The 19,541-nt window shown below is 49.4% G+C and overlaps 1 protein-coding gene across 3 annotated transcripts in view; it reads left to right on the top strand.

The window, feature by feature from the left end:
• The window catches only part of ST5 (suppression of tumorigenicity 5), a 213,514-nt gene that overhangs the window by 178,404 nt on the left and 15,569 nt on the right, over positions 1 to 19,541 (top strand). For 2 of the 3 annotated variants that reach the window (XM_027852699.1, XM_027852700.1), the window contains 9 exons: positions 33 to 184; positions 3,435 to 3,650; positions 6,459 to 6,555; positions 7,929 to 7,973; positions 11,546 to 11,730; positions 12,217 to 12,326; positions 12,581 to 12,650; positions 15,408 to 15,485; positions 16,412 to 16,552. In XM_027852699.1, coding sequence (XP_027708500.1) covers positions 33 to 184; positions 3,435 to 3,650; positions 6,459 to 6,555; positions 7,929 to 7,973; positions 11,546 to 11,730; positions 12,217 to 12,326; positions 12,581 to 12,650; positions 15,408 to 15,485; positions 16,412 to 16,552 — 1,094 coding nt within the window. The remainder of the gene's footprint in view (positions 1 to 32; positions 185 to 3,434; positions 3,651 to 6,458; positions 6,556 to 7,928; positions 7,974 to 11,545; positions 11,731 to 12,216; positions 12,327 to 12,580; positions 12,651 to 15,407; positions 15,486 to 16,411; positions 16,553 to 19,541) is intronic. The other variant, XM_027852701.1, reaches the window with a different exon arrangement.

The following is a 19,541-nucleotide window of genomic DNA, read 5'->3' on the forward strand; positions in this document are numbered from 1 at the left end:
TCACCCCTCCCCGCCCCCATCCTCCTCTGCAGGAGATCTGCCCAAGGAGAATCCATATGAGGATGTGGACTTGAAGGGCCGACGGGCAGGACGAAAATCCCAACCACTGTCTGAGAACTCCCTAGACTCTTTGCACAGGATGTGGACTCCCCAGGACAGGAAGTACAACAACCCACCACCCCAGGTAACAGCACCCCCTTGGCAGACAGCATGGGGTCCTGCCCTTGGTGGAATGGAGCAGGACAAGGCCCGGCCCGGGGCCAGGGTGCCGGCCCTTTAAAGGCCTCATCAGCTCAGCCCCTTTGTCCTAACCCCCTTCTTTGGGGGCCCAGGGTGTGTTTGTGGGGGCGGCAGGGTGCTGGGTATCTCTGGCACAGACACCGTGCCTGCTCTGCGTCTCTCTTTGCCGTGCCACACGGATTTGGGGTTTGAGCCCATCCTGGAAGGGCTCTTCTGCCTTCTCTTCCTCTTTCCTGTGAAGGCGCCAGTGTTGACATAACTGTGCTGTGAAGCTTGTTTAGTCCTCCCTCCCACCCCTGCCTCCTAAGTGGACATGCCTTTGGTCAGAGAATTTGCATTCAACCCAGCAGCTCTACCAGAAATGACCTCAGCCATGGCTTTGGGGAAGGGGTGTCTGGAGGGCTTGGCAGCAGCCAAGTCTATAACCTAGTATATACTAAGTACTTAACATAGAGGAGGGGGAGGGGGAGAGAGAAGGAGAGGGTTCTGGGACAGTTAAAGCTACCCCTGCTGGGGGCATGTGGTCCTTTGTATGTCTGCGGAAGGGGGGAGGATAGGAAGGGGGAGGAAGTCAAGGGAAAGATGAAAGGGATATTTGGGATTGTACCTCTTTTATCTGGATAGATAGAAGATAAGGTGATTGGGGATGCATTTAATTTAACAAATATGAAATGCCTGCTTTGTAAATTCAACACATATTAACTACCTCCTGTATACACTGAAGCCCTGATGCTTTCTCACAGCCTGGGGCTGACGCTGGTTTCTCGAGGGCTATGCCAGCATAGGACAGGTTCTGACAAGGAATTTTTTTTTTTCTTTCTGGTGAGGCCGACTGCTTTAACTGGGGTTAAGTGACTTGGCCAGAGTCACACAGCTAGTAAGTATCAAATATCTGAGGCCAGATTTGAACTCAGGTCCTCCTGACTCCAAGGCAGGACTCTATCCATTGTGCTACCTAGCTGCCTCCCTGGAAAGTTTTTTTTATTTTTTTATTTTTATTTTTTTCTTTCTGGTGAGGCAATTGGGGTTAAGTGACTTACCTAGGGTCACACAGCTAGTGTCAAGGATTTGAGGCCAGATTTGAACTCAGGTCCTCTTGACTCCAAGGCCAGTGCTCTATCCACTGCACCACCTAGCTGCCCCCCTGGAAATTTTTTTAAATAGAGGCCTGGAAGCAAACTCTGTGTTTGTTGTTTGAAGACTCAGCCAAGGTCAGAGGAACCTTGTTACCAGATCAGACACAGGGTGGTGAATGTTTCGGCCACGACAACTCTAGAAGATCATTTATTAAGTAGCAGAAAGTTTGAGACCTGAGTTGGTAGGGGGAGTGCCCATAGAAAAGAAGTGACGCATTTTGAAGTATTCAAGTCCTGGTGCAGAAAACTGCTCTCTGCGGAGAGAAATTCAAGAGTTAGAGAGGATTCAGCCCCTGCCCACAAGGAGTTTACAGTACTTCACTGTTCCCCTGTTTCCTCAGGTTCTTGACCCTCTGCATCAGTTTTTCAACCTCAAAAAAAGAAACGGGGGCCCCTAACCCATACATAAGTATCCCCGTGGGCCGCATGCTTTAGTTTTAAACTATACTAGTTTTAAAATATAATGTTATTTAGGTTTTATTGTATTTCTATTTATTTTGTTAAATATTTCCTAATTACATTTTAATCTGATTCTGGCGGCACTAGGGAGTATCCTGGGCCGCATGTCTGCCACTGCTTCTCTGTGGCATATGGAAGAGCCCCTATCCCGGGATACTCCTAAAATGATGTGTAACCCCAAAATTATTTCCCTTGGCTTTGGAATGATTTACATGATTGATTTTTCTGCAGATTTATTGCCTAGTGTCTTCTGCCGACGCTAATCTTCAAATCAGTTTTCATTGCTTGACTGATTGGTTTAGTGAAGGATGTAAGAGGGGGGCCTGACTGGACAGGGATGGGGGTTGAGCCAACATTCACAATGTAAGGAGAAGGCAGTTCAGGTTTTTGGGTGCTGAGCGTGTTTCACCCAGGGTACAGTCAATGTCCTGGAGCCTAAAGCAGCCTTGTGTATAGAGGGAACCAGCTTAGCTGAACCCCAGTGGATAGTTAGAAAAAATCTAGGGGGACCTTTTTCCTGGGCTGGGGTCAATGTAGAGAAGATGGAGGATAAGTATAACTAGTGTGAACTCCCTTCGTAGAGATGTTCATGTGGAGAACTGGGGGATGTGGGAGGGGGGATCCTAGGTGGGCACAGAATTAGATTTCACTCCTTCTGAGGCCCCAACTCTAAGGCTGTATGACTACAGGGAGGGTGTGAGGCAAGCCTAGACAGAATGAGCGGGCGGCCATGGAATACAAGTGCCTCCCTCATGGAGAGCTTTTGTGCTAGTGCCCAGAGTGGACGAGGGCCCAGGGCTTGGGAGGAGACAAAGATGGGCAGTGGGGGAACCTCCCTCCCCAGCCTTCCTCCTCTGAAGAGATCTGGGAGCCCCTTCCCGGCTACATGGCTTTTGTTGTGCCCCCAAAGCATAGGAGAAGCTTCCTCTTTGCTCCTGTTCATTCTCTCTCTCTTCTCTCTCTCCCTTCCTCCTTCCCTCCTCCTTTTCTTCCTCTCCCTTCTCCCTTTTTCTTTTCCCTCTTTCCCTCTCTCCTCTCTTGTCTCTCCTCTCTCTCCTCTCTCTCCTCTCTCTTTCTAAATTCAATCAGGTCACATTTATCGAGTACATATGTGTGAAACACTACTTGGGATCTTTTAACTTTTATTATTTGTACTAATAACTATATCTCCCTCCCTCCCTTTGTTTATTTATCTTATAGCATTCTTTTTTTTAATTTTGAGTTTCAAATTCTCTCCCTTTGTCCAGCCCCTCCACTCCCCATTCCCCACTCTCCTTTCTTAGGTGAGCTAAGGCTTTTCTCATCCTTTGTCTTCTCCTTTACTGGTATCGATGGTTCTGTTCCTCCATGAGCCCTGGTTCCCAGACCAGTTAAGGAGAGGCTGCTTTTGTATCCCGAGACCCTCTTGGCATTGCTAGTCCATTTTCTGACAGCTGAGACCCTGGAAGAGAAAGGAGGCGAGGAGAGTGGCTGTGATGGAAGAGGGGCCTGGGCACTCTGGGAATACCAGCCAGTGGTTACTATAGTCAGGCCCCAGGAGAGAGTGGCTGGGGAGTCTGTAATGAGCCCCCTCCCCCTGTTCCCTCTCCCCCACCACAGCTCTCCCTGAAATCCGGCACCCAGTCTTTGCGCATGGGGAATTGGTCCGAGAGGAAGGGCCACCGGTTGCCACGGTTACCCAAGAGGCATAGCCATGATGACATGTTGCTGTTGGCCCAGCTGAGCTTGCCTTCCTCACCCTCCAGCCTCAACGAAGACAGCCTCAGCACCACCAGCGAACTGCTCTCAAGCCGCCGGGCCCGCCGAATCCCTAAGGTAGCCTTGTTAGCCGGGAGGGCTGGGCATTTCATCTCGCTGCCAGGGCCTTCATCAACTGTTCCCTTCACTTCTGGGCCCACTGCCCAGGGCACTGTCAGGAAGTCTCACGCCCGTCCGGCCATCTTTGCTGCACATCTCCATCAACAAAGAGGGGAGTAGACCTTGCTGCTTGGCGCCATGAAGGTCCTAATGGGAACAAAAGAGCCGGCCTCTGGCTTTGGGAAGATCCCAGTTTGATGGAGAGACGTGGTCCTGGGGAGCTTCCAGTCTGCTGGAAAAGCTATGGCATTTGCTGTCAGGGAAGGGCCCAGTCTGAGAGGAAAGATCTTATTCTTTCCCTTGTAGAATCCCCTCTGGGAGTTTCCAGTCTAATGGGAGAACCACTCATTGACCCTGCCTTCCAGTACCTTCAAATTGAATAGGGAAGACTTGATTTCCTCCCTAAAGAATCTCCCAGTTTGATGAGGCACACACACACACACACACACACACACACACACACACACACACACCGAATAACAAGTAGATTTGAGCATCCATTTCTATATGTAATTACATTTAAATACGAATAAATCAACAAGCATTTACTTAGCATCAAGTATGTAAAAGAAACTGTGCTAAGTGTGAGGGATACAACCTTGCTCTCCAGGCACTTACGTTCTACTGGGGAGACAATAGAAACTAGAAAAATAAACACAAGGCATCATCTTCTGGGCTAGAGAACCAGCAGGAGGATCAGGAAAGGCTTCCTTCTGAAGGTTGGAGGGGTAGGTTAGGGCCAGGCTGTGAAAATTTCACCTTTGCAACATCTCTCAAATTCACCCCCTTCTCTCCTCTGACACTGTCACCTCCTTGGTGCAGACCGTCATCACCTCGCGCCTGGACTGTTGCAATAGCTGCTGGTGGGTCTGCCTGCCTTGGGTCTTTCCCCACTCCAATCTGTTCTCCATTCAGCTGCTAAAGCGATTTTCTGGAAGCATAGGTCTGAGCACATCACCCCCCATGATAAACTCCAGCGGCTCCCTGTTGCCTCCAGGATCAAAGGCAAAATGCTGTTTGGCACTCAAAACCCTTCATAACCTAGCCTCCTTCCACCTTTCGTCTTCTTACACCTTACTCCTCACTAAGTACTCTTCCATCCAGTGACGCTGACCTTCTGGCTGTTCCACGAAAAAAGACACTCCATCTGTTGGCTCTGGGCATTTTCTCTGGCTGTCCTCCATGCCTGGAATGCTCCCCCTCCTCCACTCTGACCACTGACTTCCCTGGCTTCCTTTAGGTCCCAACTAAAATCCCATCTTTTGCTGGACACTTTTCCCAACCCCTCTGAATTCCAATACCTTCCCTCTGTTAATTATCTCTTATTTATCCTGCATATAGCTTGCTTTGTATATTTTTGTTTGCATGTTGTCTCCCAAGTTAGATTGTAAGCTCCTTGAGGGCAGGGACTATCCTTTGCCTCTTTTTGTATCCCCAGTGCTTAGTACAGTGCCTGGCATATATAGTAGGTGCTTAATAAATGTTTATTGATTGATTGACTTTTAAAAACAAGCCAAGGAGTTTATTTTTGATCTGAAAGACAAAAAGTTGCTATTGGGGTTTATTGAGCAGGGGAGCTATGTGGCTAGATCTTCACTTTAAGAAAATTATTTTAGCCCCTTTGTGGAGGGTAGGAGTGGGAGACAAGGAGGAAGCTGTTATAATAATGTAGGTGAGAGCTGATGAGGGCCTTAACTAAGGTGGTGACTTTGTGGTTAGAGAAGGCAACAGATGAGAGAGATGCTTTGTATCTATCAATACCTCTCCGGAGAAGCAATTTGCAGACTGACTTCCGAAGGAAGTGTGTTGCATTCTTGCCCTTCCCCCCACAACGCTCTACAACCCCCGGCAGAGAGGGAGCAGGATTTAGCCAAGGGGGTATTTTTAGATGACGAACAATACTTGGGTGTATTGGGAATTTAGCTCCTTCCTGTCCAGCCCCAAATACAGTCAGGAAGAAAAAGGACTAGATTCCTTGTTCCTGTCTTTTCTTCTGGGAAGCTTTGCCTACAGGAGGTGATTTCATTCCATCAGAGGAGGTTATAGAGATCCCATAGCTTCTCCGTTTTGTTGTAGTTTCTTCCACTCTGCTGTTCTGCTTTCACCTGTTGGCCAGGTAGGGAGGGCATTCCATTTCTTCTGTCTGCCTCCGTAGGCAGGCTTGCATCCACCCTCAGGTGGATGAGTCTGTCTCGCCCAGCCGCCCTGCGCCTTGTGTTTACAGAAGCCTCTCATGGTACCTTGGAGCAAGGAGGAATTAGAGAATCGGATTCCACCTAGAGATGTTTCCTTCATCCTTATGGAGACGTCCCTGCTCTCGGCAGACTCTTAGTCTAACAGCAGCACGTAGTTGCCTACCCTGTAAAGACACAGAATAGGCAACTATATGCTGTTATAAGACTAAGAGGAAAAAACTCTTCCGGAGGGCAGTTGGATGGGATCATTTATTTCCTGGGCAGTAAAAGTCATGGTGCAAGAAGAGTAATGGGTGCCATGAATGTGGGAGGAGGGTTTTCTGGAGCAAGGGCATGCAGCTCGGATATTGGGCTAAGGATCGCTTCCGTCCCTGCGGGTTTAATGATGGGAGGAGCTGCAGCTCATTGCTTGAACAGTGGTGGTCAGGGGGTCCATTGTCAGGCCAGGTGGGATACAGGGCTGGAGCCCAGTGGATCCGTAGCCTCATCAGATAGAAGCATGTCTTTGGCGTGGAGGGTAAGAGGGCTTAGCCTCTCGGGGCATTCACCCCTTCTGGCATCTCTCATCCAGCTTGTCCAGAGGATCAATTCCATCTATAATGCCAAGAGGGGCAAGAAGAGGTTAAAGAAGCTGTCGATGTCTAGCATTGAGACTGCATCACTGAGAGGTAAGCTGGGAAGCATTCCCCAGTTGGTGCGGGCATCCGGGTCCCCAAACTTAGCTGGGATTTTTGAGTGTTTGAACACACCTTTCACTGCTTCCTCCCACTGTCCCATCCTAGGTTGTCCTCTAGAAAAAAAGGGGCTCTGGCCCTGGTGAGGAGGAAGAGGAGGAGGAGGAGAAGCCTCAGTGTTACTCCCATCAGAGTCCTGTTCTCACCCTGACTCCCTACCTTTGCCCCAGGGGAATGGGGAATATGGGACTCGGGCAGTGGAGTGGACTAAAAGTCGGGAGACCTGGACGGTGAGTCCAGTATTCTTTCCAGTACATCCCACTGTCAGAGCCTCATGTTCCCCACGAGGTTCTCTCTGAACCTCAGTTTCCTCATCTGAAAAATGAGGGTCCTGATACTTGTATACTTATATCATAGGACTTTTGTGAGGAAAATACTTTGTAACTCTTAAAATACTCTTTATAATTGTAAACTGTCATTATACTATTGTCTCACAGATTGGGTAGGTAGAAGGGCTTAGAGGGGTCTTGTAAGTTCTCTTGGTGTAAGAAGGGGTGTGTGTGTGTGTGTGTGTGTGTGTGTGTGTGTGTGTGTGTGTGTAGGTCCAGCAAGATGGGGAAGCAGGGGGAACCCTTTCCTCCCCATGCATTCAATTGTTCCTGTCTCTGGCTGTATGTCTGGGCCTGCCTATGGACAGCTCACTGACCCACTAACTTTGTTTTATCTGGGGCTACTTAACTTGGTTGTTAAGAAAGAGCAAGGTGCCACCAGGTGCCCCATGCCAGGCATTCATCTCCTCCCTGAGGCAGTTAGCTCCCTGCTGCCCCATGGCCACAGCAGCCCTCCTCCCTCCACCCTTGCTTGTTCAGGGTAACTTTCCATTGGTCATAATCAAGAGAGGTGCTAGTAAGTGTTTAACATCCATCTCCCTACCTCCCTCCAAAAAAAAAAAAATAAGCCACCATGTGGAACACAATTAGAAGTCTAAATTGCATTACCAACATTTTCTCCATCACTTACTTAAGTCTTAAATCAACAATAACAACAAAAATGTCCAGTCTTGATTTTGTAGCATTTTTGCCTATTTCTAAGGTATAAGTGCTCATGCTGAACATTTAACCATTGTTAAAGCTCCCAAGAGCTGCAGTACACCCCTGTACAGAGCTTAGGACAGTGCCTGGCACATAGTAGGTACTTAACAAATGTTTGTTGACTGACTCACAAGGAAGAGCAAATAGGGGAGTGTGGAGGGCTTGGCACAAACTCATCATCGCCATCTGCCTAATGCATGCTTCACCATTGGGGGTTTGGGAGTATTGGGCTCATCTGGGAAGGGTGATGAAGTATTGTTTTTATTACTTTTACAGATGAGAACAGTGAGAGTGAGAGTGATTCTGACGATCGATTTAAAGGTGAGGGGTGGGTCACTTTGGAAGGGGCATTGTTATGTTTATGAATGGCAAGCAGTCATTCCTACAACCCAAAATCGACTCCCTCTCCCTTTCCTCCAAAAGGGAACCATGTAGACTCATTGGATTTACAATGACCAGGGGCCTTAAATTGAGTCCTTGGTGATTGAACCAGGACAAAAGACAAAGATGAGAGGCTAGTCCCTTAATTGTCTGCTCAGAAGGACTCAACCCTCGAACATCCAAGCAGTTTTCACCCTTGTTAGGAGGGATGGAGTGGCCTCCAGGCTCAGCCTGGTGTCCCCAGGGCTTGTGGCTCAGATGCCCCGCCCTGGGTGGAGCATGGGAGGCTGTGGCTAGGTAGGGACTAGGCCGGCAGGGCTGGGGATGGAAGAGAAACCACGGGGATGGATGAGAGTTAAATCCCAGGTGTTTGTCATGTGAGCCTGATGTGACGTAGCCAGCTCCAGATGGTTCCCTTTCACCATATTTTTATGGAAAAGTGTGACCTGTTTCTAACCCTGCCCCTGTGTGCCCCCAACTTGCTGCCAGTGGGATTGGAGAGCCAGATGTGCCTGTCAGATTGTGCTGGGAATGTGAAGGGTCAGAAAGGGCGGGGGAGGATTACAGCCATCCCTTCTTTTATTATTTTATTTTATTTTATTTTTTATTTTTTCTTCAGCCATCCCTTCTTGATGGCTAGAAAGGAGCCTTGGACTCTCTAGAATTAGACCCTTCAGGGGTCCACTCCTACCCTCCTCTCAGATAGAAAGAAAGAGTCTCACTTGGGGTGCTTATTTTCCCAAGACCTTAGCTTAGCTTTGTTAGTACTTTCCACGTTCTCCCATCCTACTGTGCCCTCAGCGAAAACTGTAGCTCAGCCTTCTTCATTGTTTAAAGTAAATGGGAATTTTCTCCCTTTCTTCTTCCCTTTCCTCTTTCTTTTTGATCCTTTTTTGATCCACTCTGTTTGGGGTAGCCAACAAGGACAAGCTAGCCTGTGGATTGCTAAGGGTCTTTCTTCAGCACTAGTGAAAACTGCCCACAATGAACAAGCTTCTTTGGACAGCCAGATGGGTCCTTGTTCAATGGGAGGGTACTTAGACTTTGAGATCGGTGGCACTCTTTGAATGGTAGGGTGGGAGGCAGAGAATTGAAGGGATCCCAGGAGATTAGGCCTTAGAGAAAGGCCTAAGGATAGAAGCTCCTCGGATTTCTTGGACTTTTCGCTCCAAGCACAGCTGTTGGTATGACCTTAGTTGCCATTGGAACACAAAATCCACCCAAACTGGGGGGATATAGGAGTGGCTAATGGCATACTTCCTGATCTACCCCCTGTCTATGGCCCAGTCTCTAGGGGTAGGCAGACGGAGGTAGTGGGGAATAAGCAATCCAAGAAGGCCTGGAGGAATCCCAAAGAGCTAGGTCCAACCATGATTTAGCCATGATGTATTCTAAGAGATTAGGCTGGGAGCCATCCTTGGAGGTTGGGCTCATAGAATCCTATAGTTGTTGGGGGCCTCCAAGGGTATCTGGTCTAATCCTTACCTGAACTATAATCCTCTCTGTAATGTATCTGATAGTCATCCAGCATTTACTTGAAGGCCTCCAGTGGTGAAGAACTCCCTCCCTCCCAAGGCGTCCCATTCTACTTTTGGACAACTATATTCAGGAAGTTTTTTTTTTGTCTGTCTTATTTAATTGTTCTAATGTTTACCTCTCTTAAGCTCCTCCATTTTCTTTCTGGTTCTTCTGTCTGGGGCAGAGTGGAATGAATCTTAAACCCTCTTCCTTGTGATAGCTAACCTTCAGATATTTGAAGAGTAGCTATCCTGTCCCCAGGACTCCTTGTCTCCAATCCCTCCCACCAGCCTCCATGTGGTTGCTTTGAGTTCTCTGACTCTCCCAGTTGCTTTTCTGCCCACTTTAGCATATTGCTGTCCTACTTCACCTGTGCGTTGCTGCCCAGACCTGAGGACAGCTCTCCAGATGTGGCCTGAGCAAGACAGTTTGCAGCAGGACTGTCCCCTTCTCTGTCCTGGAGGCCGTGCTTCTGTTACCACAGCACAAGACCAAGATTAGTTCATACTGAGCTTGTGATTCACTCGGGTCCTTTCTAACATGTCCATCCTCATCTCCCCCTGCCCTTGTCCCCCATCACTTCAAGCCTCTTTTTCTGCAGCTGATTTTTATTATTATTTTTTTTCGCTAGGCAGTGGGGTTAAGTGACTTGCCCAGGGTCACATATCTACTTAGTGTCAAGTGTCTGAGGCCGGATTTGAACTCAGGTCCTCCTGACTCCAAGGCTGGGGCTCTATCCACTGAGCCACCTAGCTGCCCCTGGGACTACAATTATCTTGCTGAGATGTCATCTCAGATTCAGACCATCATTTCTTGAGTTTTTTTTTTTTTGGATCCCACTTCTGTTAACCTGACACATTTGTAATCCCTCCCTCCCTTGTGCTGTCCTCCAATTTGATGCACATGCCAACTATACTTTCATCTCAGTCACTGATTAAAATGTTAAATAGACCAGGTTCTAATCCAGAACAGTGTAGCAATCCACTAAAGATCACCCTTCTGGCTGACAGTGATTGATCCTTTGGTCACTGCTCATTGGGTTGTTGTGTTCTCCTGGGCACAAATTATTGGTTGGTTTCTTCATCTCTAAAATGGGGATGATAATTCACCACCTGCCACATTGTGAGACAAGCACTTTGTAAACCTTGTTGTTCAGTCATTTCAGTCATGTCTGACTCTCCATGACCCCATTTGGGGTTTTCTTGGCAAAGATACTGGAGTGGTTTGCCATTTCCTTCTCCAGCTCATTTTGCAGATGAGGAAACTGAGGCAAACAGGGTTAAATGACTTGCCCAGGGTCACACAGCTAGTAAGTGTCTGAGGCCAGATTTGAGCTCAGAAGAGAAGTCTTCCTGACACTTTAGCTGCTGAGCCCCCTTGTAAACCTTAAAATATTCTATAACATGTGAGTTGTCATTACTTGGGTCTGGTTGTTCAGCCAGTTCCAAATTCATTTTACTGTACTATTTACCATCCAGTCCGTATTTGTTCATCTTGTTCCTAAGAATATAATGAGAGACCTTGTCATGTCCCTTGCTGAAATCCAGAAGTAGGGCATTAATATCTTGTCTACTCCAAGCAATGGCCCTATCCCATCACTGAACTTCTCTTGCACTCAGTATAGTTTAAATACTGTTCTTATCGTATTTTTCATTATTCTCAAGGCTCAGCTCATTGTAGGCTTTAGTGTTCCTGACATGCTTATAGAGCTTTGTTGTTCTCTTATTCATCTCCAGTCCCCTGTCTTTCATCTTTAAAAAAATTGGCAGTGGTCTTTCTCACTTATCCTAGGGTTGTGGGGATCCCAGATAGAACGAGGTTTGGGGGGTACAGCTTAGTGCCTTGTACCATCTCTGCCCCTTTCATCTCTCATACTGAAAACCTGCTTCCCTGTTCCCCTTCCTACTCCTAAGAGCCTGGTCTTTAAGGGACCCCTAGAGCCTGGTGGCGGCTGTGCCTCTACATTGACCTGGGTGATCCCTGCCCTCTTCCAGCTCACACCCAGCGCCTGGTCCACATCCAGTCCATGCTGAAGCGAGCGCCCAGCTACCGGACGCTAGAACTGGAGCTGATAGAATGGCAGGAGCGAGAACTGTTTGAGTACTTTGTGGTGGTATCGCTGAAGAAGAAGCCATCCAGAAACACCTACCTCCCCGAGGTCTCCTACCAGTTCCCCAAGGTGAGGCATCCCTAGCCGAGCCCAGCCCAGCCCAGCCCAGCCCAGCTCCTCTGGGCTCTCACACTGTCCTCCAGGTACCACATCAGGGTTAAGCTGGGGAAAGAAGAGCCCCCAGCCTTGCAGATTGGGTCTGCCATTGAGATGATGGCGGCCCTGATGGTATACAGTCTTTGACTCTGGGGGCATCTTAAAACATCCTAGCCAGTAGATTTTCCAAGGCTGGGCCAATCTCTTCTGATCCAGTGTTTTCATAAAAGATGCAGGATACAGTGAGGCTGTTCACTACTGACAAGCTATGGGACCACAGCAAAGGGGTCTGCAGACTTGACTGGCTCAATCACCTGGGAGGGAGGAGGCATGAGGACCCATCCTCCATAGGGCATAGAGTCGTGCCAGCTATTAGGAGTCCAACCAGGGCCCATCCCCCCATTCTGCCCCATACAAGGGGCGTAACATAAGGCTTCTCATTCCATCTCCTCCTCCCAGCTGGACAGACCCACCAAGCAGATGCGGGAGGCCGAGGAGCGGCTCAAAGCCATCCCCCAGTTCTGCTTCCCTGATGCCAAGGATTGGTTTCCTGTTTCTGATTACAGCAGGTGAGCCTATCTTTACAGATTGGACTAGAGGAAAGTAGAGTCTCCCTGCAGACCTTCTTGGCAGCATTGTGGGTGGTGGCGAGGGGCTCTGCCTAGCCAGGTCCTCACCCCACTGCAGCTCCCTTCTCCTGGTACCAACTCCATGCCTGCAGTCCAGGCCTGATGGTGGATGGAGGGGGATGGCAGCTTCTTGGCCCAGTGGGGCAGATCCTCCAGTCCTCTGACCCCTCCCACAATGAGTCTCTCTGTTCCAGTGAAACCTTCTCTTTCATGCTGACGGGGGAGGATGGCAGCCGCCGGTTTGGCTATTGCAGGCGATTACTGGTGAGTATGGCCTTCTTATCGGCCTATGTTGGTGAAGAGTGTATGGGCTGGGAGGAAGCAGGGGTCCCAATTCCAAAGCCTGAGGAGACAGGGATGGGATTGTTCTTGATTTCCCAGAATAATCAGACTTATCTAGCTGGGAGTTCCCATGGTGCAAGATGGAATAGAGAGAAGGTGGCCATGGAGAGGAGGCGGGGAACATGGTCCAGGGTGCTGTTGGGAAGACAGCCTATGTCTTCTGTTGGCTCCCTGCCTCAGTGGTGTTTTCTAAGGGCCTTCCTAAGGGAGACTCTTCCAGTCATTCACCCTGCCCCTGGCCCCTGGGATGGTTCAGAGCTCTCCTAGCTCATAAGCCTGTCTGTGACCCCTTCTTCCTGCCCCAACCAGACTGCTGGAGTTTCCTGGGACTCCTGGGCTCAGGAAATTAGAAAGGAAACATCTCTGGTAGGGCACCAAGGGCTATAGCCCTCCAGAATTGGGGCTGACTCTCTATGACCGTCAGTTCTCCTACCAAGTTTTAGACTTTTCTTTCTAGTTTCTCCTCCCTCCATTCTGCGAGGCTTTTGAGTCAACGGCGTTGGCCTCTTGACTCTTGCCTGGGCTAGGTCTGGACTTGGGGCTCGGGGTAGGGCTCACTGTTGGGTCAGGACATTATCCTGGCAGTGATGCGTGTACCAAGGGTGTCAGAGTCAGACTCCAGCTTTACATGTCACCTGGGCTCTCCCTTTTTGCTTCTTCTACTCACCGTGCTTTGGGTTGTTTCATGATTCTTGCTGTCAGAAGTTTGGCCAGTGGGATTGTGAGCTGAGTGAGGGCAGAACAATTTTTTCTTTGAGGTCTTAGGGAGAGATGTTGCCTCCATGGGGAAGGCTTTGAGGGCTAATTGAGAGAAGAAAAAACCAGCCTCTTAGCTCTCACTCTGCCTGGGAAATGGATGGAGGCTGTGACTGAGGAACAGCAGGAGGGAAGGAGCTGGTTTGTTTGAAGCAGACCACTTGGTTTATCTAAACAATGTTCAGGGATGGGGAACGCTGTTCCCAAGAGCCAGTTCGGGGTGGGGGAAACTGCTGCTTCCCAAACTGTTAGCCAACAAGGATATCTTTAGCTTGGTTTATTCACTAATCAACATTTATTAAGGATCTACTATGTGCCAGACCCTGGGCTGGGCACTGGGGGTATGAATCAGGCCCTGCCCTCAGGAAGTTTATACTCTATCAGAAGTGTTGTGTGGACACTCAAGACCTGGTGGGAGAGAGACTACCTTGGCCCGTGCCGGGATGGGGGAAGCCAGGAGGTAACGCCGAGTCAGTGGCTGAGCAGGGAGAACTCCAGGCTGAGGACAGGGGAGTCAGATAGGGGGCCGGCTGAGAAATAAATTGGACCAAGGACCTGATGGGAGTGATGCAGGGTGCAGGGTAGAGGACAGGCCGGGCTTGCTGGGAGCCCGCATCTTCCCTGGGGGTCTGGGGAGTATTCTCCAAGCTTGTTGGAGCTTGAGTGTGGAACGACTTTTGTTCCTGGTCTCACAGCTGCCCTGGGAGGGAACAGTGTGTTTGTGCTGGCCTGCACAGAGACAGCCCAGCCTGGGTCCGAGCCAAGGGGGCTGGCACCAGATCGGCATTCCTGCAGATTGGACACAATGATTTTAACCCAAATCCCACATACTTGATTTAATCACTCGGGGCTTTTTTGGGGGGGGCAGTGAAGAGAAAAGGGGGGGACTAGTGAGAGAAAGGAGTTAGTTTCATGCCTAATATGGACAAAAAAAAAAGGATTCCACCCTCTTTCTGGAGCTGTGACGTGTGGCCAGCAGGTCTGAATCCTGAAATAGCCCCATCTGCATTTGCTTAGCGGCCAAGGCCAGAGGCCTGGAGCTAGGGGGCAGGGCTTGCACCTACTGCTCCTCCCCCTGCCCCCCAAGGCTGCTGCCCGATCCCCAGCTTCCCCTCCAGCCCCTGTGTCTTAGGACAAGGCCCTCATAATCCTGCTGAGCTTCTCTCGGGCCTTCTCAAGTGGGGAGGGGAGGGATGGACCGTCAGAGCTGGCTTCTCACTCCCTTTTTCTCTCTCCTCAGCTCCCCTTTCCTACTGCAGCCTTCTCCTTTCCTTTTGCTTCTTGTCTTCTTCTCTGCCTTGCCCCCAGTTCTGCCTCGTCGGGTCTCCCTCCCCCTCCCCAGAACAGCAGGTAGAGAGACTGGATGAGGGGACACGGGCTGCTTCCACTTTTGGACAGGTTGCCTGACTCAGTGAGTGTCTGCTGCCTCAGACTCTCTCGCCCCCACCACGGTCTTTGGGCTCCCAGACATGGGGCAGGGCAGGGTGGAGTGTGAACCCCCAAGTCACCCTCTAGTGACTGCTTGGTCTTCTGTCCTTTATGTTGGTCGCAGAGGGGACCGTGGGTCTGTGTTCTTCTGAGGATGGGGGTGTGGGAAGTATCTGCTGTGGTGGTGGAGGGGGATGCCTCTGGAGTCATGGCAGAAAGGGGAGTGCAAGCCAGATAAAATGGGGTCACCCAGAGCTTTGGGGGACGCGAATCATTAAAATGAGAGAACGTAAGAATGCTTCTGATTCCAGTCCCTGCCCTGTGGGGTCTGGTTAGTGCTGGAAGCTCCCTCTGGGGGTGGGAGAGGGGTTGGGAAATGTGTCTTCAGTGGGAACCCCCATGCCCCGGGCTCTGTGGGACGAGCCCAGACGGTAACTGCCTGCCCCTTCTATGTCTCTGCCTTGTTCTCTCTGCCGGCTCGTCTCCGTGGCTCAGCCAAGTGGAAAAGGGCCTCGCCTCCCCGAGGTGTACTGCGTCATCAGCCGTCTTGGCTGCTTTGGCTTGTTTTCCAAGGTAAGGGGGGATCCCCGGGGCAGGCAGGGAGCCCCTCCCAGGGGTCCTTCTGGACTTACCAGTTTGCCAGGTTCCCTTAGAAGGTCAGCACGGTATTAGAGGAAGCATCATGGGACGTCAGGTGTTGGGACCCGGATCTGAATCCCGTCTCTAGCCGTGGGCCTGTGGGCGGGCCGCTTCACCTCAAGGGCTTCCGTGTCCTCATCTGTAGAAGGGGGATACTGATATTGGTACCACTTACCTCCCAAAGTTGTTAGGCTCAAATGACAATGTATACATAAAGCACTTTGTAAACCTTAAAGTGGTGTGTAAATGTTAGCTCTCCATAGTTGGAGAGAAAAATGGAGGGAGAGATGTGAGTGTCATAGAGAGTGAGGAAGAGAATGTTTTGGGCAGCATCTGTAGTCAACAGATGAGAAAACCATCTGTGTGTGGTGGGCCGGGGCAAGGGGGGGCCGTGGTACTGCCTCTCCTTCCAACCTTCCCTCCCCCTCGTTGTTTCTGAAACCCAAGACAATTCTCTACAGAATTGGTATGTCTGCCTCGGTCAGAGGCCTGCAGACCTGCTGCTTCAGGGAGCCCTCCGGAGTCCCTGAGGCCAAAAGACTGGGGACGGAGCTCAGCCTTCTGGGTTGTGAGCATGAGGATGGGACACCAGGGGAACCAGATGGTCCAAAGGAGCCTTCTCTGTGCTCAGCTCCAGGACACAGAGTTTTATTTGGAGACCAGGGCTTATAGTGTCTGTCATGGGCATGAGGATTGTGAGGGGGAGGGTATTCTAGGTTCTCGGGAGCGGTCAAGAGAAACATAGCCCCTGGGGTAGAGCAGTCAAGTTTGGCCTCCCAGTACTTCCTAGTCCCCGCCGTGCCCTTGGAGGAGGGAAGGAGACGCTCCACTGATTGCCTTTCCTGGGGTGGTTGGGACAGATCCTTGATGAGGTGGAGCGACGTCGGGGGATCTCAGCTGCCCTGGTGTACCCCTTCATGAGAAGTCTCATGGAGTCCCCCTTCCCCGCTCCAGGAAAAACCATCAAAGTGAAGACCTTCCTGCCTGGCTCAGGAAACGAGGTATGCCCCGGCCCTTGCGATCTCATTGGCGCCCTGATCTGTGCGCTAAAGCCCTGCGGTTGCTGCTGAGCATCAGTTGTGTCTGCAAACCTGGGAGTGTCACCCCTTCTCTGTTTTTGCAAGTCATAGGTGCCGAGTGCCTCTTGAATGAATGGATGTTCCCCAGCCTGGGGAGACTTGTGGGAGGCGTTTGGTGGGTGCTGACTGTAGAGCAAAGCCAACCGCCGTGGGAGCTCTGGGTCAGAGCCCGCGGTCAGCGTGTCACAGCAGAACACAAGAACATACAAACGGGGGAGATCCTTCTGGGGTCCCCCAGACCACCAGAGCCACCCTGCCTCAGTGCCCTGAGAGTCCTAACTCCCAGCCTCACTTCAGCATTCTGTATCTGCAGAATGGGAAGGGGCTAGCTGATTGTCACCTCTTACTCTTACATCCACTGCCAGCACACAGCCTTGGAATGGGCAGGATGCCGGGATACTCCCTTGGGACAGTAGCCATACCTGCTTGTTTCTGGCTGCCATGACGCTGCTCTGTCTCCTTCTGTTTGGGGCCAGCGGTGATGGCTGGTAATCATTATTGCAGTTTCTATCAGGGAGTCAGGTGGGAAATCCAGATCCATAAAGGGACGGGGTAACTCTCCTCATTGTGTCCCATGGGGCTTGTGATGACGCTCACTTGGGGTAGTGGGAAGAGACGTTGACTCCTTCAGCAGATTGGTCAAGGCTTCTAGCCTTTTGGGGCCTCAGTTTCCTCATCTGTCAGACAGTCCCTGCTCAGCCTGCCTCCCAGGGTTGTTATAAGGCTTATGGGAGGTAATGGATGTGGACCCTGTTAACCAAATATTTTTATAATTTAATGACTTCCTTGGGTGTAGGTAGATGTTCAGTGCTTTAGAGCAGATCACACATCCCATGCCTTCTTTTCATGGGCTAGTCTTCTTTATACTGCTGTACAACACTTCCAGTGAGCTGTAATTTCCTCCATGTGGGTCCTTTCCCTGTGCAGAGCTCCACCCTTCCAAGCCTAGGTACACAGTTTAATGAGGAGCTGTGACCATCCCACTGGTCCATACTCTCTATAAATCCTCCAGGAGGGATGTATTGGAGGCTTTCCTTTGGCACTTTTGAGTATCTCAAGGTACCTGGGTAGCTTGGCAATCCTGTGTGACTATAAACCATGGCACACCACAATCTGGAAAAAAGTAAATGAACAAAAAGCCACCATGACACCCAGTTACATGGGTGACCCACGTACACGAGGCTATCTGTTACCCTGTTCATTCTCAGTATGTGATCAGCCGACCTCCTGTTCCACTCACATGTATGTTCAACGATGAGTTTTATATAACATTTTCATGAACACATTCTATCATTGGTAATATGCCACAACTTACCTATACTCACCAAATGTCTTTTTGTTGTTCTTTGGCTTGTCATTTTAATTTCTCAGAGATCATGGGGTTCCAAGGATTTATAGCCATATAGCATCCCCAGAAAAATATTAGTGTTCAAGAAATAGGTAGCTAAGAGTTTGGGACCATTGAAAGCTCAGCTGTCTGCTTTCTCAAATGCGATTTGACCTGTTCTCTTTCTCTGGTTTCAGTTCTGGGCCCAGCCCTCTGCAGTGCTGACCTTAGATATGCCTGCTGATGGGCTAATGGAGGTGGGCTGCCCATGTAATTGAGTGTCATAGTGACTTTCCAGCCGTTTGGTTTTTTCAGATTGTGGTGTGCCATGATTTATAACCATATAGGACTGCCAAGAGGATAAAAACTGTGTGTTTGAGCAGTTTGTGATTATTGTGATAGACTTTGCTGCCCACTTTTCTAAAGGTGATCCTGACCCCTCTCCTCTTCTTGTTTCATTCTGGATCCATTCTTCATTGCCCATCTGCAGCACCTATTCAGGAGCTATATGTACATAAATGTATTCAGGAGCTATTATGTACACATATGTACATAAATATACATATACGTGCACATATGCATACTGTGGACTAACTCAACATGCTGCCCATTCAACTGAAGACCCTTTTTTGGACAACAGGCATTTTTCATCAGCTTGGGGCTTTTATCTCTGGATTTTTAGATCTTTTTGTGTGCATCTCATTGAGAGAGGAGATCTTCTATTATTTTGGAATTAGATCATGTCATCCCACAAACAAGACTTTTAGGATCTTACCATTTATAGGGAATCCCTCTTCCTCTTGGATGCCACCCAGCACCCTTTTTCATGGTTTTCCCCAAGAAGAGTGCAAATGCCCCGAGGGGAAGGACTGTTCTCATTTTTGTCATTGTATCCCCAGTGACTGGCTGAATATTAGCTACATAGCAAATGCTTAATAACTCTTGTGAAATTAAATTGAGTAACAATGGCAGATGCTTCTGGAAAGCATGTCCACATCCATGTTTTATGCCTTGCTTGGTATTTCATAGAGTGAAAATATCTAACTGGGTGTCCTTGTGGCTTTTCATCCACTTGGTGGTTTTTCCAGATTGTGGTGTGCCATGATTTGCAGCCATATGCAGTAGCCAAGAGGAATATTGGCATTTTAAAAAAATTGTATGTGTGTGAACAGCTTGTGTTTGTTAAAAGCTCCAGATGGCTCTGTCTGTGGTTTCGTCTGTCGAAGTATCTTGTGGAGTCTTAAGACATTACGTGGAAGACAATATTAGAAGAGAAACTCTTAAGGCTGTATTTTGTTCTACCAAGTCAAAACCTTTTTTTTTTTTAACTCAATAAGCAATAAACACAAGATGTATTTTCTACATCATTCGATCGCTTCTGTGACTGAAGTGATCTGCCTGAAAATCACAGGACCCCACGGTCTCTAAAGACCAGAAATTGCCAATTACCCAAAAGATGAAGGACAGAAGGCTGGTGGGTATAAGCCAGCTACTGTGTATCATCTCCAATGGCTCATATTCACCAAGTGGCATAAGAGATGTCATCTAGGAAATGATGTGTGGCTGGTAAAGGAGGTAAGCCAG

The sequence above is a fragment of the Vombatus ursinus genome, unplaced genomic scaffold, assembly GCF_900497805.2.
Source record: "Vombatus ursinus unplaced genomic scaffold, bare-nosed wombat genome assembly UNPS02009770.1, whole genome shotgun sequence".
In the NCBI taxonomy this organism is placed as follows: Eukaryota; Metazoa; Chordata; class Mammalia; order Diprotodontia; family Vombatidae; genus Vombatus; species Vombatus ursinus.